The sequence below is a fragment of the Acanthochromis polyacanthus genome, chromosome 22 (genome assembly GCF_021347895.1).
Source record: "Acanthochromis polyacanthus isolate Apoly-LR-REF ecotype Palm Island chromosome 22, KAUST_Apoly_ChrSc, whole genome shotgun sequence".
NCBI lineage: Eukaryota > Metazoa > Chordata > Actinopteri > Pomacentridae > Acanthochromis > Acanthochromis polyacanthus.
The window spans coordinates 25009764-25037330 of NC_067134.1; the positions used below are offsets into that span (position 1 = coordinate 25009764).

General features: G+C 41.7%; 1 protein-coding gene across 1 annotated transcript in view; it reads left to right on the top strand.

Annotated features, from left to right (window-relative positions):
• pard3ba (par-3 family cell polarity regulator beta a) overlaps window positions 1-27567 on the top strand; it is a 261589-nt gene that overhangs the window by 6010 nt on the left and 228012 nt on the right. The window contains 1 exon segment of the mRNA XM_051942372.1: window positions 10107-10208. Coding sequence (XP_051798332.1) covers window positions 10107-10208 — 102 coding nt within the window.

The window sequence follows — 27567 nt, forward strand, 5'->3', positions numbered from 1 at the left end:
ACAAAAATTTGATTAAAGTGACACAAACGAGACCAAAAACGGCAAAAATAAGACAAAAACACAAGTGAGACAATAAGGAAACACAAACTGACAAAAACACAAGACAAATGACAAAAAATAACCAAAAAAGACAACATATTACAAAAATGAGATGCAAAATGACACTAACGAGACACAAAGCGACAAAAAATGAGACAAATGAAGCGAAATAAAAAAGACAAAAAATTTGATAAAAGTGACACAAAAATGGCACAAGTGAGAAAGAAAACGGCAAAAAAGTCGACAAACAGTAAAAGCGAGACAAGGAAACTCAAAACGACACAAACGATGCACAAAACGACAAAAACATGAGGCAAAGTCAAAAACAAGACAAAATATGAGAAAAATGAGACATAAAATGAGAAAAGAACAATGAGCAATCTAGTATTTTACTTTATGATCAAAACAACTTGAAATCATTTTAAATTTATAGTTTTGCGAATTTACAGTTCACAGTTAATGTCTCCTCTGTCATTTTTACGCCTGATAAAGCCGTCCAACGGGCCGAATCGGAGCCCGTAGAGGGCCGGTTTTGTCTCGCGGGCCACGTGTTTTCCACTCCTGCTGTAAAACGTTGCATGAGTGAGGAGTCCTAATAACAGCTGACTGGCCTGTTTTCCTTCATTACCGTATTCCAGGCTGAGGGACCAGCATGTGGACTGTGAGTGTTGTGGATTCTCAGGGGAAACAGACAGCTACTGTGCCTGTCTCATGGTGTGTCTGTGCAGGTTCAGTTCAGATTACAGCCCTGATACCGGCTCTGTGCTGACAGCTCACTAAACAAACTGTTCTTCTCATGTACGGAGGAGGGAGAGGGGAGTCATCCGCCGTGGCTCTGCTATGCAAAAAATGCATTTTTTTTTAAGTTGGATGTAACCGCTGAAACCTGCTTCAGACATCTCCTGTGTCTCCCGTTCTTTGGATTTTAGACCACGCCGGCTGTTGAATGTGTTCAGGGAGACAGTCAGCATTCATTTGTGTTGCTGATCCCAAATAATCCCCGAATACAAATAACGTCACACTCCTGTCTTTAGCAGTAGTGGGACGGTTAGCTGTTCACTATGACTTCAAACTTAGCTGTTTTTGACATTTGTCTCATGTGTATCGTTTGTGTCATTTTGTGGTTTTTTGTCTCACTTGTCTTGGCTACTTTTTGTCATTTTGTTTCTCACTTTTGTCATTTTTGGTCTCATTTTTGTCATTAGTACATCTTTTTGTTGCTTTGTAACTTTTTTATCTAATTTTTTGTCTCTTTTTATTTCGTTTTGTGTCATTTGTCTCTTTTTTTGTCATTTTTGGTCTCATTTTTGTCATTAGTACATCTTTTTTGTTGCTTTGTACCTTTTTTATCTAATTTTTTGTCTCTTTTTATTTCGTTTTGTGTCATTTGTCTCATTTTTTGTCATTTTTGGTCTCATTTTTGTCATTAGTACATCTTTTTTGTTGCTTTGTAACTTTTTGTATCTAATTTTTGTCACTTTTACTTTGTTTTGTGTCATTTGTCTCATTTTTTTTTGTCATTTCCGGTCTCATTTTTTGTCATTCGTACATCTTTTTGTTGCTTTGTAACTTTTTTAATCAAATTTTTTGTCTCTTTTTATTTTGTTTTGTGTCATTTGTTTCATTTTTTGTCAGCTCGGTTCAGAACTTTATTCGGTTCAGAATAAAGTGTTAAAATGCCGTCTCCCCACTGCTCTTTTAAACTTCTGCAGTTTCCGGGCATTTTCTGCTCCTGTCACATTTTTTTTTCTCACTGTGGGCACATTTTCACTGCAGTATAAAATCCTGCACCTCTGTGGAAACAGCACAACCATAGAGAAGGAGCGAGAGCTCAGAATTCCTCTTTTGTGCAGTATAACAAAGTCACAAAAGTCATTCTAATTTTTGTCACATAACTGTCGGTCGCATCTGAGTTGAACTGACGAGCACAGAATTTTAGTTTTTAACAGAATCTGGTAAGTGTAGATGGTTTATTTTTAGTATTTTTAAAAAAAGAGACATGTAGATCAAAGTGTTTTTGAAGAAGTATGTCCATTTTAAGCTTAGATTTGGTTTAAGTTCCTTATTATTTCAAAGATAGATTCAAAATATACAGACCTGAGCATTCTTTGTGCTTTTCCATCTCTGATTAATTGTGCAGTTTTGCCAGTTTTGTAAAGATAACAAGCCTTCCAAACCTGCTTTTAGAAGGAGGTTGAACCCAAATTTGAAATCTGCATACATCAGTTTGTCTTAGGAGAGTGGTCCTCAAACTTTTCTTGTCAGGAACCTCTTCGGAGGACAAAAAACTGTTTAAATCCCACATACTTGTTTTGATGTGTTTTGTCAATGTCATCACAAATCATCTACCTATCAGATTCATCCTGCATTTCTGTTGGTTAGTTAGTTGTCGTAGGTCACAGCAGCATCACACTGTGAGACGATCACCACAAATTTCTGACACTCAGTTTTATCGCAGCTCGTCTTTGGTCGGAAACCATGACAACAGCCGTCCTTGAACCTGTCTCTCAGTGTGATGTAGGACCACCGATTTAGAGGCAAGACCAAAGACATCGCCACGATTCTCTCACGATTGTTATGTTTTGTCTGGGATGGCCAAAAATGACACACTGTGTCGTGGCTTATAGATAGATAGATAGATAGATAGACAAGAAGTTTTACCAAACTTGGACCGCCCGGCGACAAAGATGACCCCTGTGACCTTGAAAATGAGGTCAAGGTCACCAAATGCGAACTTGACCTTTGTCTTGTTATGGTACACCTGTGTACCAAATATGGTGAGGCTACATCAATATTTTATCGAGTTATCGCGCGGAAACCAAATTGTTACAGACAAACAAGCAAGCAAGACCATGCAGCTGAAAACAATACCTTCCGGAAAACGATGTTTTGCCGGGCGGTAATAAACTTTATTGTCCCACTAGGGAAATTTGTTTTGGGCAAAAGCGCTGCAGTCACATCAACATTAAAAAAAAGACAACATACAACACAGTAGGAGCAAAGTCCAGCATTTAAGAAGATCACTGGCTTGTGGGATACCCATTCCCGTTGAGCAACACAAATAAAACACTAGAAGTTTTACCAAACTTGGACCGCCCGGCGACAAAGATGACCCCTGTGACCTTGAAAATGAGGTCACGGTCACCAAATGCGAACTTGACCTGTGTCTTATTATGGTAGACCTGTGTACCAAATATGGTGAGGCTACATCAATATTTTATGGAGTTATCGTGCGGAAACCAAAGTGTTACAGACAAACACGCAAGCAAGACCATGCAGGTGAAAACAATACCTTCCGGCAAACGCAGTTTTGCCGGGCGGTAACAAGTGAAGGTATATCAGTCCTGCAGTAGCCCGTAGCAAGTACCCTAATTCGAGCTGTAGACTATGTGCCAGCTGTTCGATAGTACAGTGGAAACAGGGATAAAAGACCGTTTAAAAGGGTTACTCTTAGCATGACACACTCTGTAGCGTCTACCAGAAGGTAACAACTCATACTCTGAAAAAAGAGTGTGAGAAGGATCAGACCGTACTCTGTTTGCCAGACTGAGCACTGACTTCTCAAAGATCATCTGAAGGGATGCAAAGGCCTTCTTGCCAATTACCTTCATGGCTGTTTTTTCCATTTTAGCTATTCTAGCTTTTAGGGTTTTTTTTAGGGTATTTTAGGGTAACCGGAGGCCGGGAATTGCTGTGGTACTAACATCAATAGGTGGCCTTCCTGACTGGACGTAAATGAGAGCGGAAATCCTGAAATCTAGCTGCACTTGATGAGAACATGCCATTACGTTTGCCGGTAACGCGACCCCGAATGCCTCCAAATGTAGGCGACTGTTAGGCTGTCTCTACTCGTGGCTGCCCTCCTTCCTTCAAAGGTCTTCGCAGCTTTCCTTTCTGTTTCTTCTCACTCGCATCGAAGCGTCTGACGTGAAGACGGCTCCTCATCGACGTGTTCATTAATGACTTTTTTCCTATTCGTCACAGCTAAATCCACACCGTGCTCCTGCAGCTTTGTAATTACATATTCTTCCGAGGATCAAAGTGTGAAATGGCACCCCCAACGCCACCACCACCACCGCCACCGCCGCTAATCGCCCCAGTGCTTCACCGCTTTCGAGGGGTGTCGTGTTTGCTCACCAGAGTGGTGGAGGGGGGAAGTGAGGGAGAAGAAGGAGAGATATGGGTTTAAGTGATGGGGGACTTAATGGTGTAATTTGCAGGGAATTTGCTCTTCTAACTGTCATGGTAATTCTCCTCTGCTGTTGACTGACTGACTGACTCCCTTTTGTTATTTATTTCACGGGAAGAGTGAGGGGAATTACCAGGGATTGACAAAGAGGGGCTTCAGAAGAACTTCTTTTTATTGCCCCCTTTCCTCTATAGATTACTTTCCCTCTGAAGTGTCATACATTCATCCCTTTTCATCACCAGGTAGAGAGCAAAACGTGTTTCTCAGGGCCTTGTGTGTTCTGGCTTAGGGGAAAAAAAGGCAGTAGTGTCATGTGTGCTTAAGCTGGGCTTGCAGAGGTGATGCTAATTAACACTTGGGAATCCAGTAATCCAGTAATGTGAGCTTTTCCTTCTCCCTGAAAATCACACTGATTTCATTAAGGTGTGCGTGTGTTCATACCAGTGACGTGATCTCATCCCAAAAGAGCCAATTACAGTTGTTCCCTCTGTAGCTGTTGCTGTGTTACTCACACACGTTCTCCCTGCACATAAACAGCGAGATGCAGAAGAATGCCGGCAGTTGTTCAGGTTGGACCGGCTTTTCTGGTGAGGTGTCAGTGCTTTGTGCTGACGTCTTTGTTGCAGCTATGCTCTGCCGGTTTCAGTGTCTCCTCCTCGCATATGCGGCCTTAAACTGAACATTTTTAAATCAAACAGTCAATAAACACATGATTTCTGATTCTAAATGAATCCTTTTTTAGCATTAATGTGTCAGTCAGCTCAGACTGATTCATTGTCATCTACAGCTAAAGGCTTGTAGACCGGCTTTACAGCTTCTTTTCATGTGTGTTACCAATTAGCACTTTTCCTCTGGACAGAAAAGAAGCATGAAAGTAGGGCTCGGCGATAAATCAAATTAATTCGATTAATTTGCCTTTTTAAAACCTGACGATTTGAAAATTTCCCAAATCGTAAAATCGAGGCGAGCTTAAATATATAACAATACAGATTCTTCTTCTGCCTTTCACGTCTTGTGCGCTGGCGTTTGCTTCCGCCTCTCATCTCCTTCCACCAAAACACTCACACCCCCGTCATGGCGGACAGAACAGCAGACGAAGAGTTGGTCGCGAGAAAAGGGCCTCATGTTACATCGATTTTATGGAAGCGGTTCGGCTTTGACCAGACTGACACAGAGCAAACTACAGTCATGTGCAAGGTTTGCAAAAGTACTGTGAAAATAATATAAAATAAGGAATCATGTCCCCTAAATATGTAGCGGGCAGCAGGAATCAATGGGACTGAGAAACACCCCCACAATTTAATCAGTTGTTCCTTGTATCCTTTCAGACGGATAAGTCCTGATAAGTCCACAGCGATCGATTTGTACTTGGATTGCAATCATGTGTTCACTTGTTGTCATGGTTACAGTGACGCCATGCCGCTATCTCGCAATGAGACAGAAACCTATAACATATCCGCGGATTCAGACTATAAGCCTCATCACTGCCAAAATCTAATCACTTGGTCCTTGTGTCATTTCTGACCTTCCCTGAAAGTTTCACCCAATTTCGTTTGTCCATTTTTGAGTAACGGACAAATGTATGCCAATCGTCGCATAACTCCGCTGTGTTCCTTGGCGGAGTATTATGTGTTTGTTAAAGCAAGACTTAACTGCAGTTTGGGGTGCAGCACACCACTAAAGTCATGTTTTGGCTCATGTCATGGCTTTAGAATAGAAAACGTTCTCTTAAAGAGGACATGAGGAGGAGAAATGTGCTCTCTGAATGCCCTTCTAGTGACGTTAAAAACTAATGGCTGCTGTTGAACTTTATTTCGCTCTGTGGTGGTTCAAACATTGCAATTAAACCTCGGTTCACATCCGTGTCAAACTGTGGGTGGGAATCTGTGAGGATCACGGATCAACCGAGGTCAGTTATGTCACACTAGCTGGAAATAAATCAGCACGACCACATTTGGTGAAAAGCTGCCTTTAGAGGTGAGCCCTAAAGGAGGAGGAGGTAGAGGCTACAGCGGTCTCTTTTTAGTTGCCTGCAGGGACTGTGGAGATTTTTTTTCTCAAACGCAGAAGCAAGTAGTGGTATAAATCTTTGGGGATGTCTAGATTCTGTGCGCAATGAAATAAACATCAAGTCAGACACCATCGACTCCTGTTCTTGGTTCATTGACATGTAAAATGAAGCCCTGCATAAATGCCCAGCTATGATAAATTTACCTAATGACAGAACTCGATCCGGCAGGGAAAAGCAGCTAAAATTTGAGTTTCATTTAACTTTCTGAAACGGAAGCGGTTTCTGGTCATTTTTTTCTTCTTCTTTCGCATTTTTCCACTCTTTGTCAGCTCAGTTTTCACTGCATTATAAAGTCCTGTACCACTTTGGGAACTAGAGAGGACTCAAAAATGCCTTTTCTTCATTATGAAACGTTTACAAGCCACAAATCATAAACAAAGACAGAAATAAAGTTGAATTTCATGAGTTTACCTTAACATATATATATATATGTGTATATATATATATATATATATATATATATATATATATATATATATATATATACCGGGCTTTGCAAAAGTTCTGTTACACGGTTTCATGATCTTTAGAGACGTTTACATGCCGGACTGAAAAATACCATGAAACAAACTGAAAGTTCTACCTTATAGGCAGGTGTCATTAACACAAATTTGTTCTCCGGTGAAGTTGTATCAAGATGGAAGTCAAAAGAGTTGAGATATCTGCTCTCCTTCATGCTGGCCACATCAAGTCTGACAGAGCCAAGCAGCTGAACATCAGCCGGATGACCGTCATCCGGCTGATGTTCAGCACAAAGGAGAGCAGATATCTCAACTCTTTTGACTTCCATCTTGATACAACTTCACCGGAGAAAAACATTTGTATAAAGGACACCTGCCTGTAAGGTAGAACTTTCAGTTTGTTTCATGGAATTTTTCACTCCGACATGTAAACGTCTCTAAAGATCATGAAACCGAGTGTAACAGAACTTTTGCAAAGCCCGGTATACATACATGCATATATATATATATATATATATATATATACATATATACACACCACATTTTTAAACTTTAAAATGAGTCAATTTGACCCGCAGGACGACAGGAGGGTTAAAATAAGATAGTTTTATAATTGTTTGACTTACAAGATATTTAAGATGCGTTGTCTTAAAACAAGTCCCTCCATCTTGCTAAATTGTCACCTGTTAAATGAATTTATCTTAAATCAAGTGGAATGAGACATTTTGACTAAAAATAAGACAAACAGACTTTCATTTTTTGCAGTGTACCACCTCTTTTGTTCCACCAACTTGCTCATATTTGTCTGTAAAATTGTTAATATCAAAAAAAACCTTTAATTTTGGAACAGCGGCGGGATGCTCCAGGTTTTGGATCATTACATTGCATGTCAACGTGTGAAAACTGTGAAGTATCTGCTAGCTTCACTCTGCTCGTTCTCTCTCTCAGAGGTCTGCCACTGCTATTATTGGCACTTCTGAAGAAAGGGAGGCTCTGGCTTTATTCCTGTGATTGAAATCCAGGCTCTGCTAACCATTTGTTTTAAGAGAATGGACTTGGCCCATTGTGAAAGGCAGACACCCTCTTTTTTTTTTTTTTTCCCCCCCGTGCCCCATGATTCACATTCGGATGCAGCCGAGCCAGAGCGAGCTGGGCCTCAGCCAAACTCATTCCAGCCTCCAAGGCTTATAGCCTATAGCTGGTAATTTAGCTAGTAATGTAGTCTTGTGTTGCTCTGGACAGATTGCTTATTGGTATGGGCAGTTCCTAATGGGCCATTTTCTACTGCACACATTGTTAGGAACGATAAGGCTCGTCAAAGATTTTGTTTCTTCGTCTGTGAATCGCTTCTAATAGAAATTGTGGATGAGAAAGTCGAAATATTTATTCAAAACGAGCAAATGTGACCCATCCAGAAGGTCGGATTGGCGCTCAGTTTCGCTTTGTATTTCTAATTTACGCGGTTTATCATCAGCCTCGTCTGAAACCGTCCACAGATTCACTCGGTTATCTGCAGAGCGACGCCACAGCAGACCGAGCTGTGTGTACACAGGGTCACAGAAAGAGGAAGACGCCATTGTTGGCGCACTTCTCTGTTGATTTGAATGTGTAAACAGCGCACAGATTTCAGATTGTGGCTTATTCAGAGGTGCTTGTTGTGCTTGTCAGTGAATGCAGTCGTAGTTCCTGCTGTGTGTGTGGGGCGTGTTCTGTCTGACCTCTTCATGCTGATGTTGAAACCGGACTGGAATGTGCCCACCGCTCTCCAGGGAGCAGAAAGACTGGAGAAGTTTCTGTCCTCCCCCTGCCACAGTGCTACATTCTTCTGTACAAACTGTGCACTTCAGACCCGTGTGGTGAATGTAGGATGTAATGTAGGTCATGTGTTCCTACATACCTGCCAGACAAACATCGGGATGTGTGTGTGTGTGTGTGATTATTATCGTGACTGAGTGTCAGCGTGGTGACACAATTGCTGGCTGTGAACATCCGTAGTGGAACAGAATGGCCAAGTGGAGTTATTTTTATGGTATTTTATACTGACACAGAGGTGAAATTTTCATAGCTTGGTTTGTAAAAAGCAGAATGTTTGTTATGGAGTGGAAGTAGCTTAAATAGAACGAACAAAGTGACATAAAGCCACATGTATTGGTATCGGTCGATATCGGAATCAGAAATTGAGAATTATCGGACAATATCGGCATATCGGTTTTTTGGGGAAAAAAAGCCAATATCGGACATCTCTGCACTTTTCCTAATATTGCAATTTAGGTTGTGGTATAATTTTTTTAAAGGTCAAGTTGTGAAATTATGTGCATTTAAAACAGGATTAAACCCACATCCTGTAGTGTACATTTATTTAAGTTTGGCATAAATAGCCTCTGAAAGTTTCAGTCCGCTCTAATTAAGATTGAATTTAAGCATCGGTCTCGTTAATTAACAGCCACATCTCCTATGTCCTAATTTGCAACCTTTGCAATTTACTAATTGCGTTGTTTCAAATTGGGATTTTGATTTGAAATAGATTAATTGTTCAGGCCTAGTAAACGTACATTACACAAGTTGGACCCAGCAGTCTTAATTAGGTTGTTAATTTTTCGCAGGTAGCCTGTTCCTCTCTGAGCCAAAAATACAGAATTATCACCAGGAGGCTCTTTAAGTAGCTTTTTACTGTCTCACCAATGAAACTAATCAGCCTGTCAACCTCAGGATTACAGCCGTCGTCGTGACAACAACAGTATTGTATAAACAGGAAAACAACATTACGACAAATTTAGATTATTTCTCAAGAATCGTACCTCATAGGAAGCCATCAGAACAGTACAGATCACAGAAAAGAGAATAAAATAACAATTCTAATTGTAGAATTGAAGGAAATCTTTTGTAAATGTAAATTGTCAGGCTGGACATTGTCACCATTTTGGCATTTATTTTGCATGCTGACTGCTGTGAGCATTGTGTGATAAACACACAGTAGCTATTATTTCCGAGGCCTCTCATAGTTTACATGAATAGTTTGTTTTTCCTCGCTGTTGCGCTACAATGGCGACTAATTAGGCCTTCAGGGCGTCCTGGCATTTCATGTTTCTATTGTGTTTTGTGAAAAATGTCTTTGTAATATTTGTAGCCAGTGTTAAAGTCAGCGGAATTATCTCATTTTGACTTTATTGTGTGTTTTTTCTGGACGTCAGAGCTACGTTGTGACCCGATTGGTTGCTTAAACTTCTGTTTGGATGCAAGGATGATTCATTTAAATGTCCAGGAAATTTACTTTAGCAAGAAGAGCTACTAAATCAGTGGGTTCCGTTGATGTGAAGTCTTTTTTTTTTTCTGACTTTGTGTCCAGCATGGGGACAACGCTGTGAAGACCCACCACTTGGAGTACGCTGAAGGAGGCATCCTGGACATGGACGACCTGCTGAGCGATCTGGTGGAAGACAGAGACAAGGTGAGGAAGCAGTGGATGGAGTTGTCTTTATGTCAAACCATGGGGCCACAGAGAAAGATTGCTTTCTTATCATTTTGCATTTGGTTTATCATTAGTCGTGGGACGCGATAAAAAAAATTAATGTAATGAATTAGAGCAGGGGTGTTAAACTCATTCTAGTTCTCAAGTTGGCCGGACCGTAAAATCACAGCATAATAACCTATTAATAGCCACAAATCCAAATATTTCCTTTAAGTGCAAAAACGTTCATATTTAAGGAATTATCTTTCTTTAACCCCTTAAACTTCAGTGTACTGCCGGCGGTACACCTACTAATTTGCATAGGAATTTCAAGAATGTCTGAAGGCTGCAAACCCGATTATACAAACACTATACGCCGACGGAAAGCTTAGATTCTCATGAATCCGCCGGTATAAACCACTTTCAGATGTGATTACCACAGCGGGTGAGAAAAACACATTTGTCGGACAAAAACGAATATTCATCCATCCGTTCTCTATACACGGCTTCAACGCACACAGCGCGACTCACATTTCCGGGTTTATTATTACACACAGATGAAAATATTCCACAAAAAACGGCCATAATCCAACCTTTTACATCCAGACGACACAAGCCAGTAAACTATTTTATCCAAAACATGTCCTGAAGTCGGTATAAAATCCACGAATCGGTCGTTTTCAAGGAAATGCACCTCGCGATGCCCGTCCAATACTCCCTGTATTTTTTTGTCATTTTTTTAAAATTTAAAAATAGAATTTTAGCTATTTTTTTGTACTCAAAATGGCTGGAATTGACTGCAGCTTAAAGGGTTAAAACATTATGAACAACCTGAAATTTCGTAAGAAAAATCAAATCAGTTTCGACGACATTATGCCTCAGTTTATCGTTTACACATTACAAGTATTTTACTTTATGATCAAAACAGCAACAGACAAAAAAAGACACAGAACAACATAAACAAGACAAAATATTGCAGCAATGACACACAAAATGACAAAACGAGACGGAGAACGACAAAAGTGAGAAACAAAATGCCAAAAAATGCGACATGAAACAAAACAAAAAATTAGACAAATGACGAGACAAAAAATGAAACAAAATGACAAAAAAATAGGCTAACAACACAAGCGAGACAAAAACCAAAATGACAAAAATGATACACAAAACACAAATTGACAAAAAACACAAGCGAGACAAAAACGAAACACAAAACGTCAAAAACGAGAAACAAAATGACTAAAGCAAATGACAAAAGTCAGACAAAAGCAGCAAAAACAAGACAAAATATGACAAAAATGAGACACACGACGACACAAGAACAATGAACAATCTAGTATTTTACTTCATGATCAAAACAACTTGTCATGATCCAGAAATTATTTTAAATCTAGAATTGTATAAATTTACAATCTCCAGTTAATGGCAGCTTTTTTCTAAGCTGTCATTGGGAAGTTTTTAAAAGAAAACTTTCCACCTGACAAGCTCAATGTGCTCTCGTCTTTCTTCACTGTTCACCAAACTTTCTTGTGCGCTGACATCCTGTGCATCTTCTTAACGACTTGCAAACAGACTTTAGCTTCATTACCGCCACCTACTGGGCTGGAGTGTGCATCAGCGTTACCGATGTGCCAGAAATAAGACGACATAGAAAGGTGTGACTAAATGTGTTATTTTTTCAGCAATTAATTAATCGGAATTAACGCCTTGAAGTCCCAGCCTTGTTTGTCCTACGGTTTTGTCCTGCTCTTCTTCTCACCCACCCTTCCTATAGCCACCAGAGAGACATTTCTCATCACTTGACAGCTGCTGCCGTGATAGTAAGCCGTTTCTTGATTGTCCTCACCTGGAAAGAGGGACAGCAAATTGCAGCAGAGAGTCTGTCATTCTCAGCCATACTTAGAGGATTTGTTTGGACTCCCTGCTAAAGTCTCCCGCCTGGCAGGATGACAGGATGTCCAATAAACAAGGTATTTGTAAATCCAAATGTTGGTTAGCTTGTCACTAGTTATTAGGAGCCTGAACCAACTAAATACAAAATGTGACAAAACGGGTTTTCCCCCCTTTGGATTTGACTACATCTCACTTCTTGGCTCCTCGCACGCCCGCTACGAGGGCGAACTTTTTTCTTCTTCTTCCTCTCCTCTGGTGTGGCGCGATTTAGCTGTCATGTTCACTCGCACTGAAAGGACACAATTTCAGATTTATGGCACGTCAGTTATGTGCAGAGGGGAAGTTCTCCAGAGCAGCACTGATGCAACTTCACAGAAGACGGGTTGAGTTTTTCTGCTTTCACACACACACACACACACACACACACACACACACACACACACACACACACACACACACACACACACACACACACACACATAGACAGTGGCCCAATTTCTATGAAGAGCAAATTTCATTCCCCTTGCTAATTTCCCATAATGCATTCCTAAGATGTGCTAATAAACTGCCCAGAATCCATATTCATAAGCCCCAGGTCCAGACGAATGATGAATTACCAACACTTAGTCAGCAGAAGGCCAAATGAAATGGAAATGGAATATTCAGCCGAGCCCTGCGCCACGCACTAACAATTGGTGTTTTAAGCTACGCGAACAGTGGTGTGTGTGTACGCACAGAACTGCAACTTTGGCAAAATACTCTTTGTGAAAACGGGGACAGAGCTAAATAATAGATGTGTAAACTCAGTGGGAATCTTCAATGGAGGGAAAAAGATGTTTTTGCAATCACAGAGAACAGAAGCTTCATTTTCCGGGATGATGGAATTATAATCATAAGATCTGCATCTTATTTGTGAATAAGAGGACGAGTCAGAGATTTTAATGACTCATTTCCAACCTGCTTTTTCTCGGCATCCGTGGCAGCGATGATGACGAAGTGTCATAACTCAAATCTGGCATTTGATCACCGACAAGTTCACCTGACGTTGGCGGTCTCTTTGTGCTTCTTGTGCGAGCGCTTCAGTCGAACCTGCGCCGTGCAGGAACTGTCCTATTTACCTTTGTTTCTTTACACTCTCAGCTTTCACCCAATTCTCCATGCGCCCTCCCCCCTTTCATCTCACTTCTCATTTTATCCTTTTGTTTTTTGCTGCTGATGAAAAGATAGCAGCCGGAATAGGATGAGCGCGTGCGATCCTCGCAACGTGCCAGTCATCTGACTTATCTCTGGGCTCCCAAACAGCTCCGGCTCTCATAGATTAATGAGCTGTGCCTGGCATCCTTGATTAGTCTGACTTCCTTTTGTTTGTCTACATTTTTATTACCTCGCCGCAGCCAGCAGATCCTATCTTCGGTGCTTTTCTTTTTTGTTCCGTTATTGTGGCCGACGCTGTTTCGCCATCAATCATACAGGAGTGGTCCCATTGTGAGGGCCCTCCACCGCACAGCGTGGGCCCTGTGTTAGCCGCGGATGCTAATGAGAGATAATGGCCAGCTATTTGTACGCCTAGTGGTTAGCTTAGCGAGTCCAGACCTCTTTATCTGGGCCTGCCCTCGACTATTATTTAACACACACACATCTCCGGTGTCCCTGCCGTGCGTTCCGAACCACAGGCAGGCGTGTTGCGTAGCATGTTAGCATTAGCGTGTATGGAAGGAGCGCCACTGGTGGTTGATGAGGGCGGAGATGAGGGGGCGGCCGTGATTTGATTACAGTTCTGCCCCCCGCATCTGTGACAATACGTGCACACACACACACACACACACACACACACACACACCGCCGTGCAGTACACACTCCGTTCATTAGCCCCCCGTCTAGAGACACCGGCCACCAGCCTCCTCATGAATATTAATATCAATCTGATGAATGTGGAGAAGGCCATGGGGGTGTCGGCCTAGGTGTGACCACATATACACAGCGCACACTCCCAGACACAAAAGACCGAGGTATAAAGAGACCGCTGCAGATCACGGTTCAGTCAATTATACTCTCCTCTTGTTTGACCCTTTGCTGTGGGTGTGTCGGACGTTCTGGCGTGCCCTGCAGCTCACCGACGACAGTTGGAGGCTTCGTGGTCGGAGTCATTGACCTGTCAGATACCCCATTACTTTGCTAATGGTGAGGAGTAGTGGACGGACGTATTCGAGCCATTTCTCTTTGGTCATGTTGTTATGGCCAAATCACAGCAGTTTAGAGACGAGTTAGCCTGCTGTATGCTCAGTCCATTTCTGTGGCTTTCTCAGTTGTGTAGTGAGCTTGTATATGACTGTAATGTTGGAGGATATGATAATCAGCCAACAGCCATCATTGACAGTGCTGGGCTTACATGCTTTTTGCATGTAGTTTTTCATTTGTCAGGTTTTGATTCTGCCAAAGAAAGGATTTTTACTCTTCGAATTGTATTTTCAGAGAGTGTACTTTGTGAAATGGGCGATTATTTCGAGCAAATCCTCTGAGATCAGACATGAGAAGCAGATGCTTTCATTTAGATGATAAAGATATAAACATATTCGCTTACACAGGGAGCAATCTTAATAAATAACACACACAGATGACAAAAGAATCAAGTCAAACAGAGACATGCCTGAAAGCCAGGATGTAGGGGTTCCAACATGAAGGCATATGATCTGTTTATGTCCACACAAATGAGCTTCACATTATCTGCTTTCATGTAACACCCCAACATTCAACTGGACATTCCAACTTCCATAAAGTTCTTGAAAAAAAAGACAAAATGGATAGTTTGATCAGCATAGAAATACACCAAAAACATCAAATCGTCGCTACCAGATCTCAGCCCTTTGCTGTGTCACATCCTAATACCGCAACGTGCAAAAAACTCCACCTTAATTTATGCTTAAACCTTTGCAAAATACTGTCTGATGTGCTTTTTAAGTGGAACCTTCTTTGCTTTCCCATTTTCCACTTTTGCCGTTACGTCTCCATCTCCTCCGTCTCCCTCATTTCAAGAGGAGTTATTAGCAGACGTCGTGCTTTATTGTACCTCCACACATTTCTGCCCGTTTACCGCTACCAGAACTGTCATTCTCCTCCATTCACGGCTCCCTGGGACCTCGCATTAGTTGCAGCCATTACTCCCATACGTCTCCATGGTACACAGGAGCTGTCAGGCAGGCTGTCCGGTGGCGGCATGCCATTAGCATACAAGCTACACACAAGACTGCCGTGTGTAGACCGTATCCATGACGAGCTGCTGTTTCCTGTGGTGAGATTTTGTTGTGAACAGAGTGCTTCATAAATGAAACTTGATCTTGATTAGAAATCCATCTCCCCATCATCGCTCTCCTTCACCCGGCATTCGGCTGGAATTTGAATGTTCGAGTGTGCTCCTTTGTCACGCCGATCTCCTCCAGAATGGGAATTAAACTCAGGGAGCATAACGTCTCTTCATAAGTGGACTGTCACTCCTCATTCCTTGTACACAGTAATCCACACAGGCCTTGTTGTCAAGGGGAAAAACAAAACAAAAAAAAAATCAACTTTCCTTCATCTTATGCAGGCAAATGAAAAATCTAATTTCATGGGAAATTTAATGAAAAAAGAGAATGATTTCCTCCACCTCTCTTTAATTAGCCCTTTTTAATCACTGTGCCTACAAGGCGTCCCTGAACCTCCTGTACCTCCCTTTCTGATTGCTGGAATGTAAATGTAAGGGCGCACATCCCAGCTGATCTGGCTCTCAAATGCCAACTGCTTGATTATGAGGCCGTTTTCAAGCGTCCTTCTACCCTGCCTGCATTTTACCACGGAGGATATGGTGCTGCAAGAATGACTCATAGAAATGTGTATGATATTTAAAATAGGTCACGAGTGTTTTTCATATGGTTCAAAGAGAAAAAGATTACACATTTGAGAAATGCTTTTTGCAAAGATCCAGACATGTTGTTGTAAATGGAACGCTGCACGTGTGTTTAATTTATGTTTACATGTTCATATGAGTTAAATAAAACCAAAGAGAAGTTTTGACAAGTTCAGCTGAGATTATTTTCTTTTAACCCTCACTGACCCGTTTTAAAGTTTGAAAATGTGGAGAAAAAAAATCACATTGAAACTTCTGATGTCCACATTTTCAATATTTTTGGGAAATATTTGAACATTTTTTGGTGGAAAAAAGAAATGTTAAAAATGTTTCGTAAGAACATTCTCATAAAAAGTTTTTGTGAATGTTCTTAAAGAAAATATTAGTTTTACTGATATATATGTAATCACTTTAGATATTTTTAGGATTTTAATATTTTTGAAAATATTTACAAGAAATTTCTTGCCAAATTTGGGGGATTTTTTTATAATATAACTTTTAAGATAAACTTTTAAGCAATTATTAGAATTTTCTTTCTGAAGGTTTTGCAAATTTTCAGAAATTCGGGGAATTTTGTTGCTGAATTTTTGGATTTTTTCAGACAAGGAAACTATATTTTTTGGTGGGAAAAAAAGAAATGTTAAAAATGTTTTGTAAGAACATTCTCATAAAAAATGTTTTGTGAATGTTCTTAAAGAAAATATTGTAAGTTTTACTGATATATATGTTATCACTTTAGATATTTTTTGGATTTTTTGGAAGATTTTTACTAATTTTTTGAAAATATTTACAAGAATTTTCTTGCCAAATTTGGGGGATTTTTTTAAACTATAACTTTTAAGAGAAACTTTTAAGCAATTATTAGAATTTTCTTTCTGAAGGTTTTGCAAATTTTCAGAAATTTGGGGAACTTTGTTGCTGAATTTTTGGATATTTTTCAGACAAGGACACTATATGTTTTGGTGGGGAAAAAAAGAAATGTTAAAAATGTTTTGTAAGAACATTCTCATAAATTTTTTTGGGAATGTTCTTAAAGAAAATATTGTAAGTTTTACTGATATATGTAATCACTTAGATATTTTTAGTTTTTTTTTTTTTGAAGATTTTTACTATTTTTTTAAATATTTACAACAATTTTCTTGCCAAATTTGGGGGATTTTTTTTTTAAATAAAACTTTTAAGAGAAACTTTTAAGCAATTATTGGAATTTTCTTTCTGAAGGTTTTGCAAATTTTCTGAAATTTGGGGAATTTTGTTGCTGAATTTTTGGTATTTTTCAGACAAGGAAACTATATTTTTTGGTGCCGGTAAATGAAGACAACAAGAGGGTTAAAATAAACACATAGCGAGTAATAATTATTCCTTAAATTAGGTTTTTAAATGCGTGGCCTTTAAGATTTCCTAGTTGCTTGATTACTTCTGTGCATCGTTTTCCAGTGTGTCCCTTGCGCTCAGTTGAAATCAGCATAGGGATGGTGCACTCCAGACTAATAAAAAATACTATTACTGAATGTAAATCGGACTGCTATTAGCATTTAAATGCAGTCAAAGCAGTCGCAGCATTAAAAAAGGGGTTGATTTCATGAAAATGTAAATGATTATAGCGTTAAAGAACTGTGGCCTCGATGTGTACTTGAAGACGTGTTGAAAACAAACAGAAGTCACGCCATGTTTGCAATCTGTGTTATTCGCTAAAGGTATTATGCGTGTCTTTGAGAGCATTTTCTTGCTTGCATATTATTTGCCACGGCAAATTAAGTTTATTAAAAAAACCTCCTACAGTGGAAATACAGTTTTTACCTTGTTAATAAAAGCATGTGGTGTTTCTGGTGTGCTTAGAGGCGCATCGTCAACAACATAAGCACTGTGACTGTTTTCACCTTTGCAACCAGGTTTTCATACTTACCCACCATACCTGCAGTTATAGCTAAGCAATTTTAAGGCAGGACTGGATAATTTACTTGAAAATACCCTGTAAATATGGAAGTTTGACACACAAAGATGAGTGTTGAGGGATTAAACCAATAATTCCTGCTTTGTTTGCTAGCTAGCGCTCTTCTTCTTCTCTGTCTTTGATGGTACATTGCAGTATATTTTTGCATGTTTTTGCCACATGTGAATCAGTAAACTAAGCTTCCCTGCTTATTATGTCATACGTGAATGCATAATTCATCCACTGTGATTTAATGGAACACAATTTGGATTTAATCTGTGCATCATTTCCTTCTTTGTGGGCAGAATTTTAGACTCTTCCGAAGTATAACAAGCAATATTTTGATAACTAAATGCCCGTTTTATTTCTATCTCTTGCTCCAATTGCAATTGTAGGACGTCTAATAGCACATAGCAAAACTATGCATTCATGGAGACTGCAGTTTTTCCATTGACCAAGAGCTTGTTCTAACTTTTAATGCTGCTTTACATCCACCTGTTGACACCCACACTCTCATACCTGCAACTAAGGCTGGCAGTAGTAATTATCAGTGTAAATTAAAAGCAACTGGTGGACATGACAAGTATTTAAAGGCTGCATGCGAACATACTACAGTGGCAACTTCGGATTTCCAAACTCATAATGAAATTAAATAATGCCGCTGTCGACTTTAGTTCTCACAGCTCCAGGAGAACTCTCCTGTAAATCATGTCGGGGGATTTGCCTGAAGTCATTTAGTACATGTCAGATGTCAGCCCCTCTGTCAGGCGACAATGAGGCATTGCTTAAAATGCGCTAACCCGCTGGAGAAAAAGTTTGCTGAATGGGACGTGATTGCGAGGCTCAGACGTGCTGATTAGCCTTTGACGCTCCGTGACATCTCGCTCGCTCACCTCCGTTCCCCTCGTTCGCCGCCGTGGCGAGACGTCTTTGATTGGCATCTGAATAGTCGCATAACTCCGCACACTGTCTGAATGGCCGGTGATGAACGGGTAGCATGAGGTTCAAGTGCGCTGATTAGAAAATGTCACACGCATGCCAGCCTAATCATAATCTATACCCTCTCCACGTTCTAATCATGATCCATACATCCTTACCTGTGAAGGTGGAGTGAGTTCGACATCGTGTCTGTCTCGCACATTTGAATATTAATTAGAAATCATGCATTATTCTGAGCATGCCTGGTGTAGAAAATGGACCGGCTGCAGTTCACCTGTAGTGAGCCATTATTCTCCGTTTGGTGTCTGCTTAATGGTTTTAATCTTGCCTATTTTATTTGTTATAAAAAGAGCATTCAGCTCTTCTGGTTAAAGCCTGGGGGCTCCAGACGTGTTGAATTTGATTGTCTCAAACTAAACTGCATAAAGAGTAAAAAGCTATTTCTTTCTTATTTTTCTCTTGTATTCTAAATATATGAAAGCTTGGATTGTTTCTAAATATTGTCTATCCATTTTCAAATACTTCAAACAAACTCTGACAACTTTCATTTAAGCCTTAGACGTGACTGGCAAAGCAATAATGTTGACCTTCCTTTGTTTATTCTCATTACTCAATAAATAATGCTTAAATAGGCAGGTTTAGATCGTGGATGGATGCTTTAATGTTGCTTTGATAAGACATTCCCAGTCATCTGTTAGAGATATAGATAGAGATAGAGTTCTGTTCCTAAAGATTGATGTAAGTCGATTTTTGCAGAAAGTCGGAACTTCGAAGAAAATGTAAACAAAGTTGTTACGTGCATCAAGATATCAATCAGTTCTTCATAAAAGTCATGAATACCAATGACGTTCATGCATTTTATGAGAAGATAAAAGAATATGTTGCGCTGTTTTTCCAACTTGATCGAATAATGCTGATGATTGTCGGTGTTTCTGAGCGTTTTATTAAATCTAATTTCACTTCCATGGTGTGTTGCCTGAAAGGCAGAGTTATCAGTGTACTTTTATTTTGAAAAAGCCTTTCTTTTGAAGCTGTCTGTTGACAGTTGTCACTTCCTGTCCACTATTTTGATGTTTGACTTCACACACACGTGCTTTTCTTTGTAAACGCCACAGAGGCAATGTCATAAGTAATTAACTTCATTTTTGGACTCACTGGTTAAGTTAAAGGGATTTATTTACATGCATTTATGTTGTTTTATTCTGTTTTTGTTGCAGTTTTCACTCTGTTTGTAATGTGTATCAAGAGCCACGGTAAAGAAGTCAAATTTGCCACGACTCATGATTCATTTTGTAAGCATTGAGTTTAGCTAGTTGGACAGCTGCAGCTTTTACCATCACCATTTTCTGTGCCATCAGAAGAGTCTGACTTCCATTTGGGAGCCATAATGAAGGGCAAAAAGTTCGTACATGTAGCACAATCCAAGGTGGCATACAACCAGAGAATGTAAACGAAGCCGTCTTATAGCGCCGCTTGACGACATATGTGTCCACTCCGCTCGGCAACTCGTTCCACGTAACGAGTTCTGATGTAACAACGAAACGCTGTAGGTCGAGGACGCCGTAAACTGAGGACTTCCTGTACAGGCATCAGGAAGACAGGAGAGAGCTGTAGAAATGGATGGAAGGAAGATGTGTTTGTTCAGCTTCGTCCATTATATATATATTATGCATTCTTGTGCACTTCAGTGATACATTAATGTATTCAAATACCCAGTGAACATACTGTATATTGAATAGAGTCTGCGACAGACTGTTGCCCGCAGATCAGATCAGATCAGACGCAGCGCTTCACCCAACGGGACTCGGTCACTTGAGCTGATTTGATCATATCTCATCAGCCTCGACCTTGATTCAACCCTCCCATCTGAGCGCCACAACAGCTCCTCATCTGATTATATTCAATTAACAGTACCCCCCTATGCACTCTCACACGCACACATTCACCAAACCCGCTTTGATTGTAATTAGGACGGGGGAACTCAATGAAGGCTTAAGGAGAAGTAATGCTCGCTGTGCCTGCCTGCTTTTCATGAGTCTGCATGCATTTTCTCCTAAAGCTGCACTTTGGAGTTTTAATTTCTTTACATGATGCGTGGCCCCTACCTTTCTGACTTTGAATGATGGCCCCTCTCCAAAGTGATTTGTCAGTTCGCTGAAGCAAAAGAGTGGGATTCAGTTAGGATAAGGCCCACTTCTGTTTCCTCTGCATACATTTGTGTGACCCATCGAGACTCCGCTAGGTCATCACGCCTTCAGATCTTGTTCTCTGGTGCCTCTCCCTCTGTTAATCACGGTTTCTGTGTTGCCCTCTGTGTCACCATCACACCACCCATTAGCTTCTAATGGAGCGAGACGGTCAGACTGTAACCTGACCTTCCTGTGCCTGCTGTGGTCTGGAAGGAGGAACCAGAGGGGGCAGAGTAGCACAGCGCTTTGCTGGACTGACGCGTGCACGCAATCAGTGGAGAAGAAGAGGATGAGGTGTGAGGATGGAGGGGGAGTGTGTCGTGTTCCTTGTTTCAGATTACGTGTGGAATCCAGTGCGGCAGCCACTTTTAACACCGAACATTTGGCATTTTCTGTTTTTTATTTATTTGTTTATTTCATAGGGACAATGCACATTAATGAATGTCTATTTAGACAGCAATGGACGTAAATATGCCGGATTATAGCAACGATGCTAATTGGCATCCGCAGTCCCTAGGCAGATAAAAAACATAACAGTGAAACATAGGACAATAGGCCACAATAAAGGACAAAGGGTCACAATAAAAGGACAATAAGTCACAATAAAAGAATAGATCGCAATAAAAGGACAACAGATCATAATAAAAGGACAACAGGTCGCAGTAAAACGACAATAGATCGCAATAGAGGGACAATAGATCATGATAAAAAGATAACAGGTCGCAATAAAAGGACAGTAAGTCACAATAAAAGGACAAGAGGTCGCAGTAAAAGGACAAGAGGTCACAATAAAAGGACAAGAGGTCGCAGCCAAAGGACAAGAGGTCACAGCCAAAGGACAGTAAGTCGCAGCCAAAGGACAGTAAGTCGCAGCCAAAGGACAGTAAGTCGCAGCCAAAGGACAGTAAGTCGCAGCCAAAGGACAGTAAGTCGCAGCCAAAGGACAGTAAGTCGCAGCCAAAGGACAAGAGGTGGCAGCAATAGGACAAGAGGTGGCAGCAAAAGGACAAGAGGTGGCAGCAAAAGGACAAGAGGTGGCAGCAAAAGGACGAGAGGTGGCAGCCAAAGGACGAGAGGTCGCAGCCAAAGGACGAGAGGTCGCAGCCAAAGGACGAGAGGTCGCAGCCAAAGGACGAGAGGTCGCAGCAAAAGGACGAGAGGTCGCAGCAAAAGGACAAGAGGTCGCAGCAAAAGGACAAGAGGTCGCAGCAAAAGGACAAGAGGTCGCAATAAAAGGACAAGAGGTCGCAATAAAAGGACAAGAGGTCGCAATAAAAGGACAAGAGGTCGCAATAAAAGGACAAGAGGTCGCAGCAAAAGGACAAGAGGTCGCAGCAAAAGGACAAGAGGTCGCAATAAAAGGACAAGAGGTCGCAATAAAAGGACAAGAGGTCGCAATAAAAGGACAAGAGGTCGCAATAAAAGGACAAGAGGTCGCAATAAAAGGACAAGAGGTCGCAGCAAAAGGACAAGAGGTCGCAGCAAAAGGACAAGAGGTCGCAGCAAAAGGACAAGAGGTCGCAGCAAAAGGACAAGAGGTCGCAGCAAAAGGACAAGAGGTCGCAGCAAAAGGACAAGAGGTCGCAGCAAAAGGACAAGAGGTCGCAGCAAAAGGACAAGAGGTCGCAGCAAAAGGACAAGAGGTCGCAGCAAAAGGACAAGAGGTACATGTTGCAATAAAAGGACAACAGGTACATGTTGCAATAAAAGGACAACAGGTCGCAGTAAAGGGACAAGAATGCAACAAAAGGACAACAGGTCGCAGTAAAGGGACAAGAATGCAACAAAAGGACAACAGGTCGCAATAAAATGACAAGGTGACAATAGAAAGGATAACAGATCACAATAAAGGACAATAGGTCACAATAACAGCACTGTTAAGTTGAGTTTTGAAGGTTGCTAACGTTGGACACTCCCTTACAGAGAGGAGAAGCCTGTTCCAGATCTTGCTGACCTTCACAGAAATAGCATTTTGTCTGAAAGCTGTTTTTCTGTGTGGGACCTCACAGTCCCCTCTAGAGGAGGACCTGGTCCTGATACCGCTGTAAGCCCTGCTGACATGATATGTGAATGTCAGTAGACATGACGTAAACAGACATGTTGATATTGTGATGCTGCAGCTCATGTTGCTTTTGTTGTCAGTGTTAGCTTCACCAGTTTGCAGTGATTTTGGCACAGCAACCTGCAGAGCCGCTAATCACATCCAGCTAATGATCTATTATAGATCAACTTGTTTACAGCAAATCTACTCTCTGACCTTACCAGCCTCTCGCCATCTGTTTTCCTCCGTGGCGTTGCCCCAGACCGGTGTATATGTGAAAGTGTGAATGTTTTCCCTCTGCTCCCCGAGTCTCTGCTCACTCCAACTGCTAATAACTCAAATCAGCAGAAAGTCACACTCCCGGACGTGTGTGTGTGCGCGAATATGTTTGTGTGCCGCGGTGTGTGCGCTCTCACGGCAAATAGAGGACAAATGCTTGCAAATCCAACTCATTTAGGTTAAATATTTAACGATTCCTGCCGCAATTACACAGCTGAAGCCACATCTGTGTCCATTGTGTTGCAGCCGCTAACACATTTTTATGCACAGAACGCACACGCTGTTTTTGTTATCACTCATTTCTCCTGCCTCTCAATCTCATCACTGACTGATTGGCCTAATGAATGGAGCTCTGTGGACGGTAATGTGTCTGAATAGGCCACTCGAATTATTAGCACGCCTACATCTGACACTGCAGGGACTTATGGAAAGGAGGCGGGACGGTTTTAGTCGTATATAAAGAGTCTGCATTCAGAATGAATCTTCAACCTACTCTTACAAAAACAACATGATTTGTAGCATGATTTTTCCCGTTTTAGAGATGAAAAAAACAAATACCAAGATAAATGGTTGGTAAAATGTCAAAACAATTACATACTAAAAAAAGACAGCTTTACAAAAAGGCCACACTGCAGCTTGTGCTTAAGTTCAGTCCTTTCCAGCAATCAGAAGTAATACTAGTAATAGTAATTCAACACATCAAGTAAGGAGTTTATGTACATAACTTGATAATAATAACAATAAGTAAGCCTGTCTCCTAAATATCTCATTGCAATTATGAGTCCAGTAACCCCAATTCAAACCTCATGCATGAAACTTCTTTTTGTCTCTTGCTGTGTTTCCAACAGACAACACAGGTGACAAAGCTTTACAAAGATAGCCTTGTGTCAGATGTTTGATTGACAGTGCTGTGAGTAGCTATGCCAAGGTGCAGTTTGGATTTCATAAGTTTTGATCATGTTCACTGGATGCCAGTAAAGGTATTAAAATGTGAATCTTGCAGGTAAAATATACCAAAGGGATGAGTTTCGTGACTTTGATCGTGCATGCTGTATGGGGTTTTTTTGGCCGCAACATCACAGTCTCTGCACTCACTTATGCAGCTGGCTAGAATTTGTGCGATTCGACTTGTTCCTCTTCCCCAAAATGAAATTCAAGTTGAAAGGTCAGTGTTTTTCCACAATTTAAGACATTAGATGCCGAACCCAGACAGCGACTGACATGTTTACAGATCAGAACTTTCAGGTGGGGGCTGCACAGTGTCATAGTGGTTAGCACTTTCGCCTTGCAGCAAGAAGATCCCGGTTCAAATCCCGGGGTGGGCCTGGGATCTTTCTGCATGGAGTTTGCATGTTCTCCCTGTGCATGCGTGGGTTTTCTCCGGGTACTCCAGCTTCCTCCCACAGTTCAAAAATATGCTGAGGTTAATTGGTTACTCTAAATTGCCCGAATGTGAGTGTGATTGTGTGTCTGTATATGTAGCCCTGTGACTGGCGACCTGTCCAGGGTGTCCCCTGCCTTCGCCCGAGTCAGCTGGGATAGGCTCCAGCACCCCCCGTGACCCTCGTGAGGATAAAGCGGTGTATAGAGGATGGATGGATGGAACTTCCAGGTGGCATTACCAGTGTTGCAGGAGCATGAGGAGCAGTGGATTGTTGCACAAGTAGATCTGTTGTGTGGGACGAGATGTTCTCCAATCGTAATCCCCTCTCAGCTGCCTAGGATCTGGTGTTGAGGTGGCGAGGAAGGCTCGACCCTCACCCTCCTCGACAAATGTTGTTTCTTGCCATCGGGTTGACGTGGGCAGAAGGGTGTTAAACACTCATATGCTGCATTTCCAGTCTCTCTAGTCCAGTTTCTAGTCTTGCAGCCCACTAAGATGTGTGTGAGTGTAGCTGGAGTCGGGCAGAGTGAGCATGTAGGGTCTTCACCATACCACTGGTTGAGATTCTTGGGCGATGGTAAGACATCATAGGCCGCCTTGATGGTGAAGCTTGCTCCAAATGTCTCCATATTCCACATCTCTTGCCAGGAGATCTTCCTCTTTTCCACTCCTTCCCATGTCATCCACTGCCCTTGCTTCACCTGCACAATGGCTTTTGAGCACCTGTCTGCTTCCTCTTGCCGTCATACTTCCTGCACCACAAGGTTGTGTCTTTTGGACGAAGTTGCCTTGCTCCAAGCTGGAGTGACCACCTCTTCCCTGCTGCACTTGGCCTACAGTGCCCCCCATTTGCCAGCTTTGGGGCAGCTTGAACTACGATTGAATCCCGTAACATCATCTCCATTCTTACTTTGGCACACTTGTACTCCTCAGACGAGCTGGAGATGATGGTAGCTACTCTGATGGATGTGATGACAAAATCCAATTTTTAGTTTTTATTGGCACAGTCTTGGAGCTTGTCCATCGCACTCATACATCGCTAGTAAAGTTGTTCTCTAACCGCCCAAATGTTCCCTTTTTAGATGGTAGAAAACCAAAAAGCAGACAATAAGATTGTTGTTATTGTCTGCCATTCAGTGTGGCATTTGCAGATCCTTTTTGCTTTAAAGTGCCGCGATCAGTATTTATAGTAAAATTAAAATGGAAAAGATGTAAAGGAGCACGGTTTGTTGATGATTAAGTTTTGAAAGGATTAATCACATAATTGTTGTAGCTGTCTGTTTTACACAGCCTGTTAATTAAATGCTGATACACACTGAGTTAATGAGACGGTTGTCCTTCAGTCAGAAGAGTGCAAGTGTAAACACATTATATACGACGTGTCTGTTTACAGTTCTGATGCCGGTGAACCATGTAGCGGGAGTTCCATTCATTTGTGGATGGATGGGACTGTCAGGTGGCGTGCTGAACTCGTGAAGCTTGCAGATGTGTAACACAGCGGAAATCTCACTCTCCCCCTCTGGGCTTTGATGTTGAGTCAATAACTATCTAATAAGGCGTGTTGGTAGGTACATGTGTGTTCATGGGGAGAAGAAAAACTGCAGGTGAGGCTTTTTATTTCCCCCTCCTAAGCGCCTTCAGGCTGTGAATGATGTTGGCTCTCCATGGCAACTGCAAATGTCAGTAATATATAGTTCATATATACGACAGGAAGCCAGAATGTTTATCCCTAAAGAAGGTATTTACCATCAACAATTCAGATGTGTGTTCGAAGCACCCGGAAATGGAAGATCACCTCATGATCACAGAGAAAAGCCACGAAAGTCTTTATAATAAATGTTTTATATAATGAAAAGTACAGATTTTCCTTTCAAATCATCCTCAGCGTCACATCAGAGCTGCGCCTGCACAAAGAGGAGGCAGAAAGAAAGAGGTGACGTATGAAATGTCGAGGGAAGGCAGATGGAAAGAGCAGGAAGAGGAGGGAGGAGGAGGACGAAGGAGGAGCAGTCTGTGGAGGAGAGAGCCACAGGTGAGAGGGCGCCAGCCTCGGAGCTCTGACTTAATCACTCCTTCTATTTCTCTGTCAGATCCCGAGAGGAAGGGAGAGAGAGGGAGGATGAGGAGGGGACGTCTGTGGGAGCAGCTGGCCTTGCGATGGCCACAGGGAAAAGAAAGCTGATTATTAGGCTGCGGCTCTGACTTTCAGGAGAGCAGATCTAGAACATGTGTGGCGTTTTTTTCCCCCTTCCTCTGTTTGTGTGTACGTGTGTTTTGAGTCGTGTTTATGCACATTTATGAGGAAGAGGTTACGACTTCCCCGCGCGCCAGGAGAGCGCCCGTTCTCACGTGTTTCCGAGTGTGTCGGTGTCCACAGGTGCGGAACGGAACCGGTGTAACCACCGCTGATGTGTTTGCGCTGCGGGAATGATGAACGAGGCAGTTCGATATTCGCCGGGCCTGAAAAATACGAGGCCTGGAGCTCCCTTGTCACCCAAGTCCTTTGCTCTTTTGCTCCCCTTTCCCCCCTCGTCTCACGCTCCCTCTCTCCCTCCAGCCTTTCGGGCATGTGTGATTTATGAAGAGTTTACCCTCTCCCTTTATGAGTGTGCATAAATAATAATGTGGCCTGTCACTGTGCACAGCCAGCCCCGCAGTGCCTCAACCTCGTGTACATGTGTGTGCGTTTATGGGCGTGTTTTGCTCTCAGCCGGCCCACACGTGCTCCATCACTGAGGCTGATGCGACAGATGCGAGTGCATGGCGGCACAGACCGAGAGAGAGAATAATAAGTCAACCCTGTTCACTTCCATAAAGA